Source organism: Apodemus sylvaticus, chromosome 14 (genome assembly GCF_947179515.1).
Source record: "Apodemus sylvaticus chromosome 14, mApoSyl1.1, whole genome shotgun sequence".
Classification (NCBI taxonomy): domain Eukaryota; kingdom Metazoa; phylum Chordata; class Mammalia; order Rodentia; family Muridae; genus Apodemus; species Apodemus sylvaticus.
Genome location: NC_067485.1, coordinates 52,654,132 through 52,676,141, shown reverse-complemented (window position 1 = coordinate 52,676,141; position 22,010 = coordinate 52,654,132). Strand labels below are relative to the sequence as shown.

Here is a 22,010-nt window from a genome sequence, read left to right as displayed (position 1 = left end):
TTACCAGGCTAAAGTTGGACGATCGCTTTAGCCCAGAGTTCAGGGCTGTTGTGCTGTCCTTATAAAGAGAGCGAAAGAGAATACTTTTGTGTAATTTTGAACAACTCTGGAGTTTCTGAATCATATTTGTCATTTAGCCAGATTTTCCTCAGGTCAGTTTCTCAAATGTAGCATGGTAAGGGCACAGGCAGACTTAGTAAGGAAGAGGCATGTTGTGTTGATGTTACAGACAGCTTGGCCCCCCTTGGTAGTTAGTATAACGGATAGGAAGACACTTGGCATTTAAATGCAGAAGTTCAGTAATCTCCTGACCATTAGCCCTGCTAACATGAAATGATTCCTGGCTTTGAGTGTTGTGTCATGTGTATTTCTTGCACACCCGCTGAAAGGCAGGCTCAGTTATTCCATCACAGCTAGGTCCACAATCCAGGGAGGAAGTAAGTCGGGGCTTACAAGATGCTCAGAAGGTTAAGGAACATGATGTCAAGCTGCATGACCTAAATCCAGTGAGTACGCCCATACATATGCACAAATAAATTAACGTAACTTTAAAATGTTTACAACAGAAGGAACTACTTATTAAACAAATGGACCTACAAAGTCACATAATTATAGTCTTAGCCTTGTAGATCATGAACAGTGTTTTACTTATTTATTTAAGATAAATAAGTAAAAAACTTATTTATTTAAAACCATTATTTATTTAAGATAGAGAAATTATATAGAATGGAGTCATAATTCTCTTTTATTATTTTTAGGATAGGTACCTTTAGTTATCATGCCATCCTCTATTTGTGAAACTTTAAAAATATCTCGGATATTCCAAAATTCTGTAATATTTGAGTTTGTTATACTAAGGAAATAAGTTTCCTTAGTCGAAGACTAAGTTCAATCTGAAGACTAATGACCTGCTTTGGAGGAAGGATAGTTGTGGAGGTCAGAGACAGCTTAAACAGTCAGCTAACTGAAGAAGGAAGGGGACTTGGTGCAAACCCCTGAGCAGGAGATACTTTACCAGGTCTGTTCCCTGCCAGTAAGTGATGCTGTCAGGAATAATTAAAGCAAGGCTGTGACCTTTGAGTAAAGTTAATAAACAAGAGTCCTAGTTAACTTTAACTGTCAAGTTGGCACAGCCTAGAGTCACCGGAGAAAGTACGTGGCCTGTGACCTGTGGGCATGTCTGTAGGGACTGTCTTGATAATTGATAACGTGGGCCATTGCACTGTGGGAGGCTCTGTTTTCTGGAAGAGTGGCCCTGCGCTGTATAAAGAAGTCAACTAAGCCTGGTCCATGAGTGAGCTAACAGCACTCCTCCCTGATGTCTGCTGTATTCCCTTAGCTGTGACTGCGTTTCTGGGTTAGAGAATAGTTAGCAAGGCCTGACTCTAAGTACATGCTTTAGTTCCTGCTGTGACCTCGTTCTATGGTGGATGTGACCTGGAAGTGTAAACAGTTTTCTCATGCAAGTTGCTTTTAGTTAAGAGTGCTTATCACAACAACAGAAATCAAACCAGAACACAATGAGTACTAGAGTATTGTTAAGTTCTAAACAATCCAAAACCAAATAGAACATACTGGCAGTTTAAAAAGAAAACATGCCACAATTATGGAACTAGAGTTGAAATCTACAACATTCTACTACGAACTACATAAAATTAAATCCATGTTATTCACAGTGACCTCAGAATTCTCTCTGGTGTCCTTAAAATGGTGTGTCCCTTCTGACAAAAGGAGTCTGTATAGGAAATACTGTGGTGAAAGCGCTGATGACTGCTTTTGACAGTTAGCCTCAGCTCTGGCGGCTAGAGGGGAGCTCGGGAAGGCAGCCACATTGAAGTACAATATAGAGAAGGCAGGAGTCAGTGGTGGGGTAACTTGTGAGGAGGTGATTGATAAAAGTGCCTCTAAGAGGCAGGACTGTTGGCAACTGTTAAGTCCTGAGTCTTGAGCAGCAGTAGGAAGGTAGTCTCCATCTGAAATGTTGGGAACAGATGATGATTTAAAGAAGCTTTTCTCTGCATGGCCCCTGAATTCTCAAGTGCACTAAGATCTTATCAAATTCATGAAAAAAAAGAATTTTTAATGTTCTTAAGGTGATAGGGTTAGACATAAATTAAGTTGTTTTGTACTATTGTTTTTGTGATTATAAGAACATTTATTTAAGTTGGAATTGTAAGCACTGGGCTAGAGTCATCCTGATGCTTTAAATCCATGGAAGAAGGGCTGAAAGGGAGGCTCAGTGCTTCAGAGCACTGGCTGCTTATCTAAGACAAGACCAAAAAGTGTTTAATTTGGGGCTCACAGTTGCAAGTGGTTAGAGGTCAGGACCCGCATGGTATGGAGCCTGGCAGCAGGCAGGCAGGCAAGCTTGGTGCTGAAACACTAGTTAGCAGAGGTTGACCCTCTTCTGACCACCTGTGGCACACTGCATGCAGGGGGTGACCATACATACATAGAAGCTATCGTATATAAAGGAAAAATAAACATATGAAGTAAAAGGATAAAAATAAATCCATGGCATCAGTATCTGCTGAGGGCAGGCACTTTGGGGCGTCTGCTGGCTCAGCTCTGCGTGTGTAACACTTTCTGTCACTCAGGACAGGCCTGGACACTTCTATTTTCATTCCTTTCAGGCTGGGGAAGGGGCACTGCCCCATGAATTTATGGAAGGTGTGGAGGGAGTTGCAGGTGGCTTTATCTACACTGTTCAGGGTAAGTTGGCTAGTGCAAAAGCAAACTCAATGTAGTTAACCTTGTTTTATAATTTAACTGTGAAAGGTCATCTTGTCATGTTAAAAGTTCCTTATTGTGCTAGGTACAACAACACATGCCTGAAATGCTGATGCTTAAGAGACTGTAGGAAGGTTATGACTTCAAAGCCAGCCTGAGCTGAGTGACAGCATCCTGTCTCCAAAACAAAGTCAAAAAAGCTTACTTTTCAAATTAATGCATTCTGTTATGCAAGTAAAGCATCGGTGAACTCTTTCTGTTGGTTCTAGTTTTGTTGTTTACCAACATAAGAAACTGTTGCAGAGAAGTGCCCATGTAAGATGTCTGATGTCACATCACAAGTAGGCTCCACTGAGCTGTAACTCTGCCCCACCTGTAGATCCTAATGAATGGGCTCCATGGGCTTTCTGGGGAAGGAATTCTGGTAACATTTTCAAGGTCTGGGTTCCGAGTGTGCAGTAGTCTTCAATAGTCAGCTTTCCTTTTCAGAAGGTGATGCACTATTACGAAGCCTTTATTCTCGGCCCCAGAGACTTGCAGATCATATACAGGATCTGCAAGTGGAAGATGCCTTACTGCAGGAGGAAAGCAGTGTCTATGATGACATTGTCTTCGTCGATGTTGTGGATACTTACCGGAATGTTCCTGCGAAATTATTGAACTTCTATAGATGGTAGGTTGTACACATGTTGGGTAGGTTTATGAAACATCATCAAACCACTGAGATTTCAACTTAAAAGTCTCATCACCTGAGATGTGACCTGTTACATCCTGGATCTTTAAAGAAAATTAATTTTAAGGTTTTTTTTATATTTTATAAGATATATTGTATATTCTGTTTTATATAATAAAAATTTATTTTTACATTTGATTTATATATGTTTTAATTATTCATATGTATGTGTCTCTTTGTTATGTAAGCATGAGTGCCTTGGGAAGCCACAAGAAATCATTAGGTCCTCTGGAACTAGGGTTACATAGAGTTTTAAGCTGCCCTACTTGAGTACCAGGGTAGTTCTAACTAATTGCTGAGCCAGCTCTCCAGCACCTGGCTCCTTTTGAAGACATCTTTGAACATGCTGTTGATTTCTTATTTAGATAAATAGCTCCACAGTATGAATGGTATTAAGGGGTCAAAACCAACAAAACAAAAATTAGTTCCCTTGGATTCATTTCTATATACTTGAGGTGTCTCAGCCCAGCACGGGGTGAATTCATTGAGTCTGGAAATGGTCACCTTACAGCTTTATTCCTACATATCTACCCCAATTCCCTAATTATGTTCACACTAAGTTAGTAGTCTGAATTCTTCTCAATTAAATATCCACCTTCCCTTTCCAGTCTACTGCATGAGCTTCCAGATTCTTTGCATTTGGATAGATGCAGGTACATGAGTTTTGTCAAGCTGCACAGAGGCTCCTAGAACACGAAGGCCAGTTTTCATATGGCAAGGTTCTGAAAGACAACAAATAAAACCCTACTTGTCTGGTTTACACACTCTGGTAGTTGCACAGTGAGATTAACTCTCCTAACTTTCTGGAGGTTCCAGTGCTTCTCATATGATGGCTGTATTCTGTGTCTGTGGCAGTAATGTTAACAGTCATAGTTGGTAGTTGCTTGTGACTGTGCTGACTTTCTAAGGAACAGCTTTCTCTCTCACATGGCTGAAGCTCTAATTCCTGGAGTGACTGACTTCTGGCCTGTGTGTGACTGGGATTTCACAATTTTTCCTTATCTTTTAAAACCTTATCAAGCAAGGACTGATTTATTGGAACGACTCATCAGATCTCTTTCTTTACTTCCTCTCGGGTGGGAAGTTCACAAGGGCATATTCACAAGGGATAGGTTTTCTTGGAGTCATAATCTGTAGATGGTACAGTTAGTGTCTTGAAGGTAACATTATCTAACTGGGGCTAGTTATTATTTTGGTGGAGGGCAAACGAGACTGGAATACCAGGACTGTTTTAGGCAGCAGTAGATAGCCTATCATGAGCAGGTGGTTGTGGTGCATCTAAAATCCCAGCACTCAGAATTCCTAGTGTAGACACCACTGTGAGGAGTTTCAGGAATCGGAAGTGAGGACTTAAGTTGGAGTGGGAAGGCGGCACTAAAATTTCTAACAGAGATCGTTCCCAGGTGTGAAATTGAACTTAGTGCAGGGACTACTTTCAGCTTTCCCCCTTCTGCTCCTTACATACCTCTCCCATTGTTTTCTGCCTCCTAGATCTGCCTCCTCACAGCGCACATTACCACCCGTCTGTTTTTCAGCACGCTTTGTGTAGGATACCCTGGGGACAGAAAAGAGGACTAGTGTTCTAGTAGGAGGGTATGAGCAGCACTATCTGCATTTTAAGTCAATGTTCAATTATTTGACCTTATTTACTCAGCAGTCACCAGTGATCTAAGCATATTTTATAACAAAAGCTCATTTCTTTTGGCAAATTGGCAAATACTATGTGTCTGTTATACTGCTAAAAATAACTTTAAAGGCTAAGTTTGGTGTGCACACCTTTATTCCCAGCACTCCAGAGGCAGACGCAGAGGCAGGTGAATTTTATAAGTTCGAGGCCAGCTTGGTCTATATAGTACGTTCTGGCTGGTTCCCTCACAAGTATGTACTTACAAACAGATGCGCTATGCAAGGACTGACAGTCAGGTAGGGAACCTGGCTTTGCCTTGTTTGATGTCATGAAGTTTTGGTGTCTAGAGAAATGAAGTTCTTACAGAGGGTTGGTTGTTTATAATAATTGAAATGGTGGAAATCCATTCCAAAGACAAATCTGTTTGCACCTTATAAGTCATGTTTTAACCCATAATATATTCAGTTTTTTAAAAACGAAGTTTTGAGACTGTCTCACTCAGTATCTTGACTTAGAATTCACAGAGCTCTATGGGCATCTGCTTCCCACCACGCCTGGCCCATTTCATAACACACCTTGTTCAGTGTGTCATGAAGGCACACATGGGGCAGGGTACAGTTGACAGGTAGGTCTGACAGCTGATATAGAGAATGACTGGGAAGCCCTTGTTAGAATATTCTACTTCAGTCAGACTTTCTTTTCATTCTTCTGTTACCCCAGTTGATCAAGTGAGGACCAAGTGCAGTTGATGGCCAGTGATAGTGTTCTGTGTGTATGCTAAGACACTGAAGGTGCACAGCTGTACAGGTGTAGTGTTGTGTCTTCCCAGAGCTGCAGTGACTTGCATATTTCTTTTTCTATCAACAGGACTGTGGAATCCACCAGCTTCGATTTGCTGCTCAAGACAGATGATGACTGTTATATAGACTTAGAAGCTGTGTTTAATAGAATTGCTCAGAAGAATCTTGATGGGCCTAATTTTTGGTGGGGAAAGTAAGTGAAACATGGCCCGTCCATACCTGACTAAGTGTGATTTAGACTGAATATGGAAATTACTTTTAGATAAAAAATGTTAAGAAATTTATTGAATATATTCTTCTGGATTAATATGCTATCACTATAATCTGAGGGAATATTCTTTTTTATTCTTTTGAAAAATCTCAGATTTATTAACTGGGAGTCAAAGATGTGTTTTTTGTTTTAGAAGCACATGGTCTTCTGAAGCTGTTGTCTCCTTTTTGCTTTTGTTTTTTGTTTCTGGTTAGAATCACATATGGCACATTTCCTCAGCCGTTGTCTGTGCTACTTAGGAACACTGCAGAATTGATGATTGGTGGGTTTGGTTTGTTTAAGTATGTCCTGAAACACAGGGAGGCCTTCTCTTAGCTTTTGTTCAGAAACTGAGAGCTTATCTAATCTATATAAACTACCATTGGGTAAATAATTCTTTCCTTAGGCTGCAAAAATTCTTTTTCCTGGTCATCTCTTTGGTAGTGATCAAAGTTGGCTAGAAGGATGTGGCCAGCCATTACAAAGAAGCCACCTTTGTAACATCTCAGTTTCAGGTTGAATTGGGCAGTGGACAGAACCGGAAAATGGCAGGAGCTGGAATACCCCAGCCCGGCTTACCCTGCCTTTGCATGTGGGTCAGGGTATGTGATCTCCAAGGACATCGTTGACTGGCTGGCAGGCAACTCCGGAAGGTTAAAGACCTATCAGGTAACAAGATCACTCATCCAGTCCAGTGTCCTGAGATGTCCCTGAAGCATGGCCAGCTTACCATGGTTGTCCTTTCTCTGTAGGAGTTACTCTCTAAAGACCAGGGACATTTACCTGACACTTCTGACTCTAGCCATGATAATAACTATTCAAATATTTTATTTGAGCCTGCTTTCACTGCTTTTAATCTTTGTTTGGAAATGTATTCTGTGGAGGAATGTAAACACTTCTGTTCATATGAAGCTAAAGAAGTGCTTTCTTTCCCCTGGTTTGGTTATAGAATCAGGGACCAAGTATGCCCAATGTGTTGATGCAAGGTATGTGAGGAAAGGGCTTGTTTGCTGTGTGCTTACTGTCTCCCATCTCTACCTCATATTTATACATCTGGGTTGGCTAACTCTACATATCACCTTTTGTTACAAGAACATTAAGAAGTTTGCATTTGACCATGAGTAGGGTGAAGATGTCAGCATGGGCATTTGGATGGCAGCCATAGGACCTAAAAGACACCAGGTAAGCAGGTATAGGAGCGCTGGCCCCAGGGCTCTCGGAGGTGTGCACGTGAGCATCCACCCTTGGCACGGGCTTCTGGCATCCCAGCTGTGGTTTTTAAGTCATGGCACTCTACCTCATTATTCCTCATAATATTTGTCTATGTTTAAAACCAAAAAGAAATGCTATGAATTAAAGTTCCTTACCCTCGAAGAATAATTCAGTCTTCGTATCTGAACAAAAATTCCTTGTAGGTTTATAATTTAGAATGTGTTGAATTGAGTTTCTGGCACATGACAGTAAGAAGACCTCTCAAGTCTTCTGACTTTACCTAGACTTTTATTTATAAGGACCTGGTGGTGTGGTGGTGGGAGTTGAGGTAGGATGTGTGTACGAAAATCAAAATGGAAGGCAGGAAACCTGGGACTGGGAGGAACAAGCTTTTTGCCTCATTTGTTGTACTGATTTCTGGATTCTTACACCTTCTTCTCTGGCTGTAGAAGGTACAGAAAATAGGGCATGCAATGTCTGCCATTCAGAGCCATAGCCACATGTCCACACTCACTCGGCAGGGACAGGCATAAGCCTGAGTCCTGCTGCTACGTCCCTCTCAGCCTTCTCGGCAAATCAGAGCATTGTTCCCTGTAGCTTCCACAGGCTGGGTATGGAGCTTGTTGACGGTGAAGGTCATTATTGTGACCCCACGCTCTTAGTCATACACAAGTTAGCTATTCTTGTTCTGCCAGTACAGAGCACTGTCATTTCTAAATAGTTTATATTGCCTTCTGGAGCCAAAGAGCTGTGTTCTCTTCCATGTAGCAGGCACAGTGCCCACTGCTAAGGCCCTCATTCTAGGCGTGCTTTTGAGAGAGAGGGATCAGCAGCCTGTGTCCATCAGAAACAACATAGTTTAAAAAAGATTTTTAGATCTTATCCAGGATCTGTGTTCTTAGAGTCAATGTGTTTCTTCATATACATGTTCTGTTATATAGGTTGAGCCCTATAGTACTTGGGTCAGGAATCTCAGACATGCCTGCTGTTCTTACAGCACTCTCCCAGCATGTGATACTTAAAGGAGGCGATTTAAAAACAAAAACAGAAACAAAAAATGGTGCATCTTATCAGAGCACCGCTGCCTCTACTTTATGACTAACTCTCTAAAAGGGAGTAATAAAGTGTTCATTTGTACTCCCTGTACTTGTTTTCATAGAATTGCATGTGCTGAGTCCTCTGAAATTTTTAATGTATTTATTTTAACTGATATGTTTTTGGGTGGTGCGGCATTGGTGACTCTTAATCTTCACACAGCAGCTTCTGTGTTCACAGCCCCAGGACTAGAAGGCCCTGGTGCTTTTCCAAAATCAGAAGCCATCCCCCAACTCCAAATCTCATGAGTTGTTCAGATGTGGTAGACTACATTTAGGTGTCCTGATTCTGTCTAGTGTTCCATATTTGTTTCTCAACAGGATAGCCTGTGGCTGTGTGAGAAAACCTGTGAGACAGGAATGCTGTCTTCTCCTCAGTACTCACCAGAAGAACTGAACAAACTGTGGGAACTGAAGGAACTGTGTGGGGATCCTTGTCAGTGTGAAACAAAAGTACTCTGATCCCCCAAAGACCAGTGGCTGTAAGTCCGAGGAAAGCCGTGGCTGGTACTGAGCTGTAAGCAGTAGGATATTACTCGTGTTTGCACAGGTCTTTCTTAATGAATCAACTTATAACTGTAGCATAAGTTTTTGTTTATAAATTGAAAGATTATTTATACCAAATTATTTTATAAAAAATATTGCTAATTTCTGATCACTTATACTAATTAGTAACTTATCATTACCATTTTTTGTTAAATGGCCAAATTCAGAAATAATTCCATCTCACCCTCAAGCAGGATTACAGAATAGCTCTGCATAACTTAATTAGGCCAGAAAGAAACTACAAAGATGTTGTGTGGCACAGGGGCCACATATACCAAAGTCTGGGTTGCTAGAAATACCAGTTTGTGGATTTCTTGAAAAGGAAATGTTGTAAACTGAAGTTTGATACCTTACTTTTAAAGATGTTTCTTTACATACATATCATGTTTTCTTTCACTGTTTAATGTATATCCGGAGTCTCAGCTTAGTACTGAGCACGTACTCTTACTAAATTGTTTTTGTGAGTATGAGTAAAAGTAAACACCTCAGGGTTCACGTCACAGGGAAGTGTAGGGAAGGCACTCTGCCTTGCCTGATGTTTACCTAAGCTTGAGTAGGAGGTGGGGTATGTACAAGACAGGCTCAGTGTAGGCATAACAGGGAAAAGCATGTTACAGGGTTCAAGGGTGCATTTCCTCAGCTTAAAGGACATTTCTCAGAATGACCACCCCAATCACTGTAGTAAACTTTTTAAAAGTTAAGTAGCCCACAGCATATGTTAACTCTACCCAGATTTAGACTACTGTTTCTACTTCATATTTACATCTTCACATAGTGGAATGCAGTAAGCCTTGAAAACAGACAGAACAGAAAAATCAATAGTAATCAAAGCCTTTATTATTCTATTAATATACAACCAAATGGTCTTTTCCCAACAAAACATAACATCATTTGTGAGGGCAAAGATTTTGTTTCTGGTGTATACATTCCAGTCGTTAAATTCTTATGATTGGACTGTTACCATCGCACTAGTAGGCAATCTCCGTTCTCCACAGAATAAAACTGTAATGGCTGTAGGTCATTTTCTAGTTCAATTTCTCTGCCCGGCATCTAAAATTAGAATCAAGTGGGGAGTAGTAAGACAGATCTGATGGTGTGTGTTATCCACGCCACCCTCCAATGGCAGGTGAGTTGTGAAGTTAAAGGCTGCTTCCATTTAGAGCCTGCTATGTATGGCGCACAGTACTGTGGAGAACTAAGCTTAGCTTTGTGTTTTTGCTTAGCAACTTACCTTGGAACTTTCGTAGGACAAGAGAAGTTCTGACACAGGAACTTTAAGAAGACGTGACAGCAGTCCCTTTACCTTTTGAACTGTCATGGAGCCTATCAAAGAAAAGAAACTTTTAAATGATGGAAGGCTTGAGTCATTCTACCAGGTGATTCTTTGTTAAAAGTGGGAGATGGAGCCAATGTTTGACACGAGTGGTCTTGACAGCGAGGTGTAGTAGCATTTACTATTTCTTCCTCAATCTGAATAACCAGAAATAATTATCTCACAAAGAGGACAAAATATAGGCCTTTGTGATAACTTCCTACTGGATTGCTGAAGACCCCTGGAGTGGGCACCTCTCAGCCTTATTTTCTCTTTAGAAGGTGCACAGACTTAAGTGACTGATGAGGTCCTCCAGCATGAGATCCAGTCACCATCAGGAAAGTGCACACAGATGACCACTAGGTGTGAAGAACAAATGCTCTGGTCCATGAGGAACATACTAGGAACTTCTTTCCAAAGACAGGCTGTGGTATATAGTGGATATTTTGATTAAGAATATTAGTTTCTCTGAAGCTTTAGCTGAAAGTACAGCAATAGTGTGGTGTTCCACAAATATCACAATGTAGTCAATTATTTTTCTATAAAAATGTTTTTATAAATGCTGTGTTTTTATGCAACTTGTGATAATAAATCTTCTCTATTTTAGAATAAACTAGTCTTTTCCTGTTTTTGGCTCACTTCAACAGCTGTAGTACCCTGAATGTGCCTGACCAAATTTATTGTGTCTGGAGAGAGTGGATTGGATCCCATATTGGTCAAGGGGGAAAGGGGAGAAAGCAGGCGGAGTGCCAGCATGGCTCTGCTTCCCTAGTGTGCACTGTATGACTACTGCCACACTCCAGCAGTATGTCTCCTGCCATGGTAGGCTTCACCTCTTCACGCTATGAACAGCAAAACCTTCCTTATATTACCTGAGTATTTTCTCAGAGCAACAAGAAAAAAGTTAATACGCAGTGTTAATTTATTAATATTTACATACCACAGTAATAGAAATTGGATTTCTAGTTTTTAGAGAAATCAGCTCTAGATTGGAATGGTTACTTAGAAAAGTTCTATTCTGAATGCAGCTAGCTTTCCATGTGCAAACTGTTTTTGTCTGATGGACATAGATTTAAAATCAATGAGGCAAGTAGGGAAAATGTACTTACTAATATTAGCTCAGTTCCAGCAGTACAAATATTTTTTTAAGGATTCTGAAAATTTCTTTCTCCACAAGTTGTTTAGAAGCACTAACTTCTCACCTGATCAGGGAATCATCTCCAGAGAACAAAAGCCCCAGAGCATCAGTCTGGGGAGGAAGAGTGATTCCTCTGAGGGTCTGAGCATTCAAGTCCTCATTCCTATGGCTGAATACATGATCACAGGCCCAGGTGTGGGACATAAGCCTATTAACCCCAGCACTTGGAAAGCAGAAGTCAGACAGATATCTGAGTTCAAGACATTTTGTCTCAAAACAAATAAAACCCACCACCATAACAGACAGGGAGCTTGCAAATTTTAATAAAACTGTTTTCCAAATACAGGGTTGGCATACTGGAGGCTGGAACTTTCTGTTAAGTTTTAGACTAAGCTCTAATGAAGCACCATAAATTCTAGGTCTACATGAACTAAAAGTTCATATTCCAGCTAGCTGTAGCAGTGCTTTAGTGTCCAGTGCTTCACAGGCACATGGGCAGCAGAGATAGATGTGTTCTTACCTGGCAACTGCTTTTCTAATATTTGCTGTTCAGGTTGATTTGAGCATTTTATCTTCAGTGCTTAAGGAAAAAGGGAAAAAGTTTAATAATCATCATAGCACAGATTTACAGCACACATGCATGCAGAATTGTGAAGTTTGCCTCTGAGTAGAGCACATACTTTGTATATACACAAGGCTTCATTCTTATTAAGAGCACCAGTGAATAAAAATGTGCAGGCCAAGAGATTGCCAGATAATGCAGCAGTGTGATACAACTTGACTCAACCCTCATAAGTGGGTCTTAATGATATTAAATTTTTCTATTAATATTTCCATAAAGCTGGGTGTGGTGGTACACACCTGTAATTCTAGGCTGTAATCCCATCTTGGAAGGCTGTGGTAGGGCTGCCACAAATCAAGGCCAGCCTCGACAACACATGCCATCTATGAGACCTTGTCTCAAAAAACAGAAAAGTATTTTCATGGTCACAGAACTGGGGAGGCTAGAGAAGGAAGGTAATAAGTACACTGCAGCCTGGGATATACAAGACCTTGTCTCAAGCAGCAGACCTGGGATTCTATCACTTTTTCTTTCCCTCCATACTCCTTCCTGGTTGTTTAGCTAGGGCTCTGCATAGAGGACACAGCACAGGATTCCATGTGACTGTGTGGTTTATGATTCTGCTCCCTCCTACACCTCGGCTATTCAGTAAGTCTGCAGTGTGGAAGCTGCCAGAATGCTCAGCAGAGACTGGGCAAGTTGGAGTTGACAGTGGTTCTCAACTTTTGGGTTGTAATCTCGGGTGTGTGTGTGTGTATGTGAAATGACCCTTTCACAGGAGTTGGCCAACAGCATTGTGAAACAGATATTTAATATTATGATTTACAACAGTAGGAGAATTACAGTTATAAAGTAGCAATGAAAATAATTTTATGGCTGAGGTCACCACAACATGAGAAACTGTATGAAAGGGTTGTAGCATGAGGAAGGTTGAGATTCCCTGCCTTAAGAGAAGCATGCGTTATCCCTGTCAAGTAAGCCATCGCCATTTGCTTCCTATCCAAGACCTCAGTACAAATCTGAGAGGATTCTTACTTAGTAGCTGGTTTTTTAGCATGAACGGCTGCTGTGCTTTGAGCTCCTCATCTTCAGGTGCACCATATTCTGTTTAAGAAGAAACAAAAAGCCAGAGGCCACAATAAGGAAAAACTGTTAGTGTGAACAGAGCCTCTTCCCAGGACCAAGCCACCATCACTGATCAATTAGCTTGGGATTAGCCTTCTGCAGAGCTGCCTACTGGATGGTCAAGAAAGATAGTCCCTCCCAAGGAATATTATCTTATTTGTAGGTGTACGTGTTTGCTCCAACAGTACCCTGACTACTATCCCAATGCTTTGAAAACCTTCCAACTAGTACTTGTTTTCAGTTTTGAAAATGCCCTTTCCTTCAGGGTCCTGAGAGAAACCAAATATAGTCTGGACAGAAGTCATAGGACCCAATCAAGCTTTAGCTAGATGTTAAGGCAAAGTCCGGCTGCAAACTACTTCCTGTACCTGCAACACAGGCAGAAGCTCCCCTTATCTGTGGGGACCCATCCTAGGCCAGTGGATGTGTGAACTGAATAGCATTAGCTATGTCTTTAACGCATACCTATGATCATTAATGAGACACTATAGTGTAATAACCACCCCACTGGGCTGTAACGGGAGTTACGGGAACCTGCTCTTTCAGAGCATCCTTCTGTACGCTTAAGCTTCAGTAAGTCCATGTCACAGCTGCCTTTCAGCGTTTACTCAGGAGGCAGAGGCAAGTGCATCTCTGAGTTTAAGGGTTAGAGCTACAGAGAAACCCTGTGTGAAAAAAACAGAGCAAACAAATCATGGCACTGTCTTCACTTGTGATGGGGTATTTTCAGGGAAAGCTGTGACACAAGCACTGGGACACCTCGGTGGTGTACCTGCTGCCTCACCGGATCACTCGGGGCAGAGAGCACACACAGCATGGAATGCTGCACAGAGGCAGTCCAGTGCTGGGTGAGGTAGACCTGCACCACTGCTTAGAATGCTATGCAGTTAAAACAATGAACTTCTGGTTTTTGGAATTCTCCATTTCCTGTATGGGCTGAGGTGAGTGACACTACAGAAAAGGAGGAACTACTGTCCTTCCCTACTGCACTTGCCCCCCCTGCTGTGTGTCCCTCTGCACACACTTGGCAGTAAGAAGCCGAACTTCATGCACCTACAGGCTGCTTGAGGCCTTCACCCTCAAGCGCCTCAGAAACTACCTAGATGAGCCAGGAATTGGGCCAGCTAATGGAGTGAGTTGAGAGCAATTCCCGTAGGCAGCTTGTCTTCCTCAAATATGTTCCAGCTGAAACACTTATGCAGTGAGCTCATTGTATTAGGAAATATGTGAAAAACGGCCTAAATGTAAACCTAGAATGATTAAAAATGATGACATCACAACAAAATGGAAAGTATATTAGTACGTAATGCAATTAGAGTGCTGATATAACCATTGTGAAACATTGGGTAAGACCTTAGGATGGGGCTTGGAAAGAAAGATATTTATGAACTTGGAACACTGGGAGCTTTAGAAAATACCAGTGCTTGAGATGACCTTGGAGTACTGCAAACTTTTAAAGGGGGCTAATCACCTCCTCCCCCAAAGTGCAGGTCTCTAGGGAACACATGTTTGTTGACAGTGCCAATTTTGTATCTGTTTTCAACTAGTTGATCCCCAGGAAAGTGCCCACAGCCTCTTCAAAAGGGGAACAAAGAGCCCCCAAAACATAGAAGACAAAGCACAGCCTTCCTGCACTACCACGACAGCCCTGTTCTGGCTGGAGTCCCCACGGGCTACCTGGACGTACTGCAGCACAGAAGCTGGTATCTAGGATGGGCCGAGAGAAACTCTGCGTTTGGCCTGTTTTTGTCTGGATCTGGATGTCCACCAGCCTTTCTCCATTCATTTCCAAAGGCTTTTCGATAATCAAGCTCAGCTCCACGCCTTTCTTCTGGAAGAATCTGCATTGATATGAAATAGAAATGTCTTTTAAAGGCTCTCCTAGTGAGCTACTCAGGTTTTACTCAGTCCTTCAGGGCCCATGCACAGACTATAAAATGGTGAGGGGTGGTCATTACACTTTTGACCTACCTTCCCCTCTCCCCTTTTAGAACTGAGGACCAAAGAAACCCAGGGCCTTATAGAGCTGATGCAGAACTGTAAGGCCTTCAAAGCCAGCCTGGGCTGGAGACTGGTCTCAAAACAGAATTCAAAATGGGTTTTAAGTTAAAAAGGCTAGCCGTTATGTAGACTTACTAACCTTACTTACATCCCCAATTGCTCGCACATTCTTCTAAAGTACTAATAACCAGGGCCAACAAAATGGCTCAGTAAGCCGGGCAGTGGTGGCGCACGCCTGTGATCCCAGAACTCTGGGAGGCACAGGTAGGCGGATTTCTGAGTTCGAGGCCAACCTGGCCTACAGAGTGAGTTCCAGGACAGCCAGGACTATACAGAGAAACCCTGTCTCGAAAAAATCAAATCCAAAAAACCAAAACAACAACAACAACAAAAAAAACCCAAAAAACCAAGCAAACAAAAAAGATGGCTCAGTAATTAAAACGCTTGCTCTGCAGCCTAGACCATTGAGGCCAGTTCCTCAGATACGCACGGTGGAAGAATGTCTGCCAAGTTGTCTTCTCATCTTTATTTGCCCACTAATATGCAGGACGCTCTCTCTCCCCACAAACAAGTAGTTTAAAATTCAAGTTTTATAATTTTTTAAAAAATATTACTTATTTTTACTTTATTATTCTGGTGCACTTATGTATCACACCAACATGACTGTAGTACCTGAGGAAGCCAGAAGAGGGCATTAGAGCCTGTGGAACTGGAGTCAGACACTGTGGATCACTGTGTGGATCCACTGCAAGAACAAATGCTCTTCACCCCCCTGCATTTTAAATTTCACGATAATATCTGCACTAGGTGCCTAGGGTCACCTCTCTTGGTGTGAGCTGCAATAGCTGGCTTCCTCTAGGGAACTTCAGGGTGTGCTTAGACATCCAAGCCTCACTCTTGGAGAGAACAAGGAGAGCAAAGACATGCTTGGATCGTTCTGCCTTCTTTCCAAGGACACAGGATAAAGTTCCTAACACTCCTCCACTGCTCCTTAAATGACCATTGTTGTTTAGACAGCAAAGTAAGACTCATCTGGTGCTGACCTAATAACCCTCTACCTTCCAAGGAGTGGGCAAAGAATATCAACAACCGAAATGCACCTGTTCACTACTTTATAATATACAAATGTAACCTACTTTTACATTATTTATTTATTTATTTATTTATTTTTATTAATTATGCATGAGTACATTGTTGCTGTCTTCAGAGCTGCCAGAAGAGGGCATTGGATCCCATTACAGATGGCTATGAGCCACCATTGCTGGGAATTGAACTCAAGACTTCTGGAAGAGCAGTCCCTCCAGTCCCTTCTTTTACATTTCTTATCATTTGTTTTCTAGTCTTAAAACATTTTTTAACCTAGTACAATGTCACTCCTGTAGTCCGAGCTACCTCGGTGGCTGAACTGGAAAGATTACTGAGTCGAAAAGTTGAGGCCAGTAGAGGTACCAATAAGACTTCCTCTCTAGAAGAAAAACAAAGGGCATGGTTAGCGTCCTACTATTCACCTGACACCTGTTCAGGGTCTTCAGCTGACCAATCTTGGCAATGATGATCTCCTCTGCTTTGTCTCCTTTGGTCAAAGGGTTTCTAGTGCAGGACAGGGCCTGCAGGCTCTGTAATTTATCCAGCTCATTGATAAATGACCACTGAAGCAACAAAGGAAAGAAACGTGTCAGGTCACATTTCATTTTACTTGGCCTAGCAAAAAAATAAAAGGAAAATTGCCTAACTCTCATCTGAGATACAAGCTGCATCTTATACCAACTCGCAGCTGGAGGGGCTCCTACTGTCCAGCATACCATCTGAACTCACTAACATTCCACACCTGTATAAATAAAAGAACTTTAACCCTAATATGGTTTACTTTTGAAGAGTTTTCCTCTGAGGAAACATTTTGCTTTTGGTTTAATGTTTTTATTTAATATGTACGGACATTTTTGCCATGTGCAGGGAGCACAGAAGGAGTGCAGAAGACAGTGTTAAACCTCAGTGGGCTGCATTAGTAGCCAGAACTCTTCATCGCTGAGTGCCGTCTCTCCAGGCCCCTAGTTTAACCTTTTTGGCAGAAGGAACCTTCAGACTGTGTGCAAGTGGAGACCATCAAATTGTGCCCTGTACACTGAGGTAGTTCTTACCTCTGATATCTGGTTGTCACTGACTACGAGGTACTTCAAGGCCGGGAACATGGATGTTTTGCACCCTAGGACAATGAAAAAGAAACTGCACGGTAGGAGTGAAAGGGAACAGCTAACATAAGAGGGAAGGGCATTACTAAAATATTATTTACCAATTTTAGCATCTGGAAAATGTATAGAGGAAAGTCCAATGTCAGAAAGGAGTAGGTGCTCTAATCTGAAATTAAAATGTTAAATTTGATTACACAGGATACTACAAAGTCTTCTGGGGAATCTACTAGACTAGATTAGCAAGTATTTTCCTCTACCTTGGGTTTTCATCCTATTGTGAAACACAAAGTCCAGAAAGAATGCCGACACTGTGCCCTCACACAGTGATCTAAGATTCTGGAGTGCCTGCTGTTCTGCCAAGTCCTACGTGCAGATATAGGTGTCACCACCAGACCAAGTTCTGCAGCTGCAGATTATCTGGTTCCTGGTCCACACAGTAGTTCTGCAGCTGCAGATTATCTGGTTCCTGGTCCACACAGTAGGAGGTACAAGCACAATCCCTCAGAGAGTTCAAGTTAAAATTCCCCAAGGAACTTGCCCAGTTTAGGAGCTACATTTTATATTTATTCAAAAAGTGTATTTGACATATGGCAATTCATTTACTAAAAATGATAAGGATCTTTAACAGGTAAATTTTAAGGGGTTACCTTGGGAGATATGCTATCAGGCACAGCTGGCTTTCATCAATTGATGGGTTGGAGGAAAGGTCTAGTAATCTCATCTTCTGCAGGACATTCACTGGCCTGTATTGGAAAATAACAATTTTTTCAATATTGATTAATCTCTTGTTTAGAAAGACAGGGGTTTAAAATAAGTGTACCCATGTTACAAAGAGTTAGGGAGGAAGTGGATCTGGCTCCAAAAGGCCAACCCAAGGGACACTGTTAAAATGCTGGCAGTTAGGACCCTATCCTGCCTTTGATAATGGAGGAAAAATGCATGCATTTGCCTTCACAAATGAAACTTCTACACAATATAGCTTTATAGTCTGAGCCAAGTCAACTGAAGATTTTTCCATTTTTGACTTTCTTTTACATACTTATGACATTATCTAAAAAGAGAGATGACGGACCAGAAAGATGGCTCAGTTAGTAAAGGTACTTGCAAACAATCTGATGACCAGGAGAGAACTGATTTCTCACAAATTGTTCTGATTTCCATATTCATACACATATCCAAACAAGCACACAGTCTAAATAAATTTCAAAAGTTATAGTTTATAAGAAAGAGATGAGAGAGCTTAGAAATATGACTCAGTGTTTAAGAGCATTTGCTGCTCTTGCAAGTTCTGTTCCTGGCACCCATGTCAGGCTGCCTGTAACTCCAGCTCTAGGAAATCTGATACCTCTTCTGGCTTCCTCCAGCACTTGAAAACATTCACAAACAGAGATACACATTAAATTAAAAAAAAAGGAAAAGCTTTTTTTTTGGGGGGGGGGGGGTTGGTTCTTCAAGATGGAGTTTCAGAACTCATTTTGTAGACCAGGCTGGCCTTTATCTCACAGAGATCTACCTGCCTCTGCCTTTGCCTCCTGAGTGCTGTGATTAAAGGTATGTGCCACCACATCTAGATAATCTTACTTTTTTTTTAAGGGAGATGAAGCAACAATATATAAGAGAACATGGGTCCACATACACTATAATAGTGCAATTGACTTATGCATATATTACCAATTAATGATTCTTCATTTGCTACACACAGCCACCCAGACCTATTATCCCAGTACTAGGGAGGTAGAGGCAGATAGATTATAAATGGAAGGTCATAGTTGACACTAACTAACTTGAGGCCAACTTGGGCTGTAATGAGACCTTGTTTCTAAACAAGCAAAAAAGGCTAGCGAGATGGTTTAGTGCTCAAGTTCAGTGATTAAAGAACACTGGTTGCTCTTCCAGAGACTCAAGGTTCAATCCCCAGCACTCACACGGTGACGTAAACCCTCTCACTCCAGTCCTAGAGGTTCAAATATCCTCTTCTGGTCTCCTTAAGCACTGTATATATGTGGTATATAGATATATATGCAGGCAAACAATTATACACAAAAAATAGAAATAAGTATCTCACATTTTTAAATAAAAATGAACCTACAGCCATGTCCAGTCGTGCTCTACAGTTAAGTCACACCCTCAGCCCTTTGTGTTTGGAGACAGGGTCTTGCTTAGTTACCAAGGATAACCTTAAACTTAGCATCTTTCTGTTTTACCTTCCCAGATTGCTGAATTACAAGCATGTACTCCAGCTATTACTACTTAGTTAAAAAAACAAACAAAAAAATGTACCTAATATACTCTGTACTTTACTGAGAATCAGAAAACCTACTATGTATGCAAAACTAATTTTTTTTTTTTTTTTTTTTTTTGGTTTTTCTAGACAGGGTTTCTCTGTGAAGCTCTGTCTGTCCTGGAACTCACTCTGTAGAGCAGGCTGGCCTCGAACTCAGAAATCCGCCTGTCTCTGTGTGTACCACCACCTCCCAGCATAAAATTATTAATTTATAATATTTAATTCAGGTGTCTCTGATGAGTTTTCTCTGGTTGGAGTAACATTTTATTTGATAATCTAATCTGTACTACAGTGAATGAATAAGGAGGACATGCTACTACAACCTTTACCTGCAAATCCTCCTAAAGGCTAGTGCTGGACTTTATCCAGAATTAACTGAATAGCAACAGAATCACCGACGCAAGTCCATTACCTTTCTGAGATGGAAATACTGTTAGACTTGAGGTAGAGCTCCTCGAGGACTGGCCAAGAGGGGGCGCAGTGCAGCACCTGCAAAGGAAATTCGATTCAGTGTCTAGTGGCCTCCGCTGGCCTCGCTCAGACACAACATCACAGGAACTCCCTGCAGTGTGAGCAGGTCATGGAAGCTGCACTGGGCAGGAAGTGGTGGTGCAGAGGATGAAGCACCACACTGAAAGGCTATAGGGACATTGTAGCACTGTTAACCAATGGCTAGGTCAGCACCCAGCTTAGGAAATGCTTCACAAAGGAGCAAGGAATGCTGAGAGACACAACCAACTGACTGACCCTGCAGGTGGTACTCACCGTCAGTCCTGACAGCATGGAACATGCACAGAGTATGCTGAACACAGGCGTCTCACTGATTCTTAAGTTTTTCCCTTGAGCTGTATTGCCGTCCTCCCTCCCCAGCCCCGCCCCAATTGCTAGGTGCTTTCCTATCCCCAGGCTCCAAAATCCAGGGTGCAGACAATGCCTCTGTGCCAAGGAAGCCTGTGGCTCCTCTCAAGCCCATCCACAACTGTGGATGATGGGGACAATCTCTCATACAGGGAGAGGGGGAGACTCCACTGCGTGCTCTGCCCTAAGAACATCTGCAGTAACCTAGGGGAGCAGGCATTATGACTTTTAAAACTCCATAGTTAATATATGCCACTGTAAGCATCTGTGTTCAAGACTCCCAAGCAATACAAATGAGCTAAGAGACAGGAACATGGATTCCCAGACCTAGAATCCCACTTCACTAAAGGATTACTGTTCTCTGGATGACGTTTAGAGAGTCTACTGTTTAGATAATAAGCTGATTAAAATGAAGACAGTTAGGTTTCAATTTGCTTTTAAAGCAAAAACTGTAATCATTTATTACTGTGTAATAAAGCAAAAAATGATTACCTCAGTCCACGTTATTCCTGTTTTGTTTAGGACCAAAGTCTTCAGAGTAGAAAATGTTTTAGTTAGAGTTGGTGATTCAGAGGGAAACTGCAGTTTATTTTCACTGAGAAGAAAAAGGAGATGTGAAATACTTATTTCTACACAGCAGATCCAGCACATTGACATCTACAGTCAGGGGTTTAATGCAAAGGTTTGAGGGGTTCTCATGGAGGTAAGTGAAGCCTGGTTTCCTCAGACACGGAAGTTGACTTGAGGAGACACTAAAGGTCAAATTACACCCATGTGCTCTATCTGAGGTGCCCTCAAGCCTGACACCCTACTCTATATCTACCTTAGCCTGGTAACGCTTACCTGCACATAAAGCACTTAGGAAAGAAGCAAGGGGAGAAGGGTTGGGGTGTGTTCAGTGAGAGGGGGAGACTCTACTGCATGAGGGCTTATGAAACACAAAAACCTTCAGCTCCATCAGAAGAAAGAAAGGAGGGGAGGGAGGCGGGGAAGGACGGAATGGACCAGCCTAGTTGAGCACTTGAAAAGTGAGGTTCTAAGATTAAACTAATCAAATATTTGGGAAGATCTTAGAAAATGTGACATTAGTAAACAAGGTAGAGAAATTATAATCCTTGTCAAAACTATTAAGTATTGTCCCAATGAACTACTTATTTCTATAGAATTAAACACTAATTCCAAATAAACAAGCACATTCATTTTAACCCCTCTCCTCTGCTGAGGTCACATGTCCCTCCTTCATGGTCAGGTTAGTAAACTATGAAGATCCACCCTCTCCCAATTGATCAGGATACAGATACACTCCTTATTCATGCACGGCAAGGGACAGTTTGAAGACTGCCCTGAAGTGAACCTTTAACAGAGTGTAATCAGCCAGAGCTTCCCAGAAAGTATCTGTCAGCTGTCAGAGAAGGCAGTGCATAGTCCATACCTGAGATCAAGAGCCTCCAGGTTTCTGAGCTGCTCTGCAATAAGAATCACTTCATCCCAAGTTGACAACAAGTTTTTGGATAAATCTACAACTCGAATATCTAAACGCACATTTTAA

General features: G+C 41.7%; 2 protein-coding genes across 4 annotated transcripts in view; one reads left to right on the top strand and one right to left on the bottom strand.

The window, feature by feature from the left end:
* The window catches only part of B3galnt2 (beta-1,3-N-acetylgalactosaminyltransferase 2), a 39,291-nt gene extending 30,382 nt beyond the window's left edge, over nt 1–8,909 (top strand). The window contains exons 7-12 of the mRNA XM_052156201.1: nt 2,634–2,712; nt 3,220–3,403; nt 5,958–6,083; nt 6,650–6,809; nt 7,266–7,322; nt 8,768–8,909. Of these exons, the coding sequence (XP_052012161.1) occupies nt 2,634–2,712; nt 3,220–3,403; nt 5,958–6,083; nt 6,650–6,809; nt 7,266–7,322; nt 8,768–8,908 (747 nt within the window). The 3' untranslated portion in view covers nt 8,909. The remainder of the gene's footprint in view (nt 1–2,633; nt 2,713–3,219; nt 3,404–5,957; nt 6,084–6,649; nt 6,810–7,265; nt 7,323–8,767) is intronic.
* Nucleotides 8,910–9,807: 898 nt separating this feature from the next.
* The window catches only part of Tbce (tubulin folding cofactor E), a 48,264-nt gene continuing 36,061 nt past the window's right edge, over nt 9,808–22,010 (bottom strand). The window contains exons 6-17 of one of the 3 annotated variants that reach the window (XM_052156200.1): nt 21,894–21,993; nt 20,954–21,056; nt 20,016–20,092; nt 17,967–18,062; nt 17,421–17,485; nt 17,269–17,333; nt 16,639–16,779; nt 14,817–14,970; nt 13,040–13,108; nt 11,963–12,022; nt 10,224–10,315; nt 9,808–10,042 (exon numbers count right to left, since the gene is read on the bottom strand). In XM_052156200.1, the coding sequence (XP_052012160.1) occupies nt 9,950–10,042; nt 10,224–10,315; nt 11,963–12,022; nt 13,040–13,108; nt 14,817–14,970; nt 16,639–16,779; nt 17,269–17,333; nt 17,421–17,485; nt 17,967–18,062; nt 20,016–20,092; nt 20,954–21,056; nt 21,894–21,993 (1,115 nt within the window). In that variant the 3' untranslated portion in view covers nt 9,808–9,949. Of the gene's footprint in view, nt 10,043–10,223; nt 10,316–11,962; nt 12,023–13,039; nt 13,109–14,803; nt 14,971–16,638; nt 16,780–17,268; nt 17,334–17,420; nt 17,486–17,966; nt 18,063–20,015; nt 20,093–20,953; nt 21,057–21,893; nt 21,994–22,010 lie in introns of those variants that run through there. The other 2 variants (XR_007973176.1, XR_007973177.1) reach the window with 2 other exon arrangements.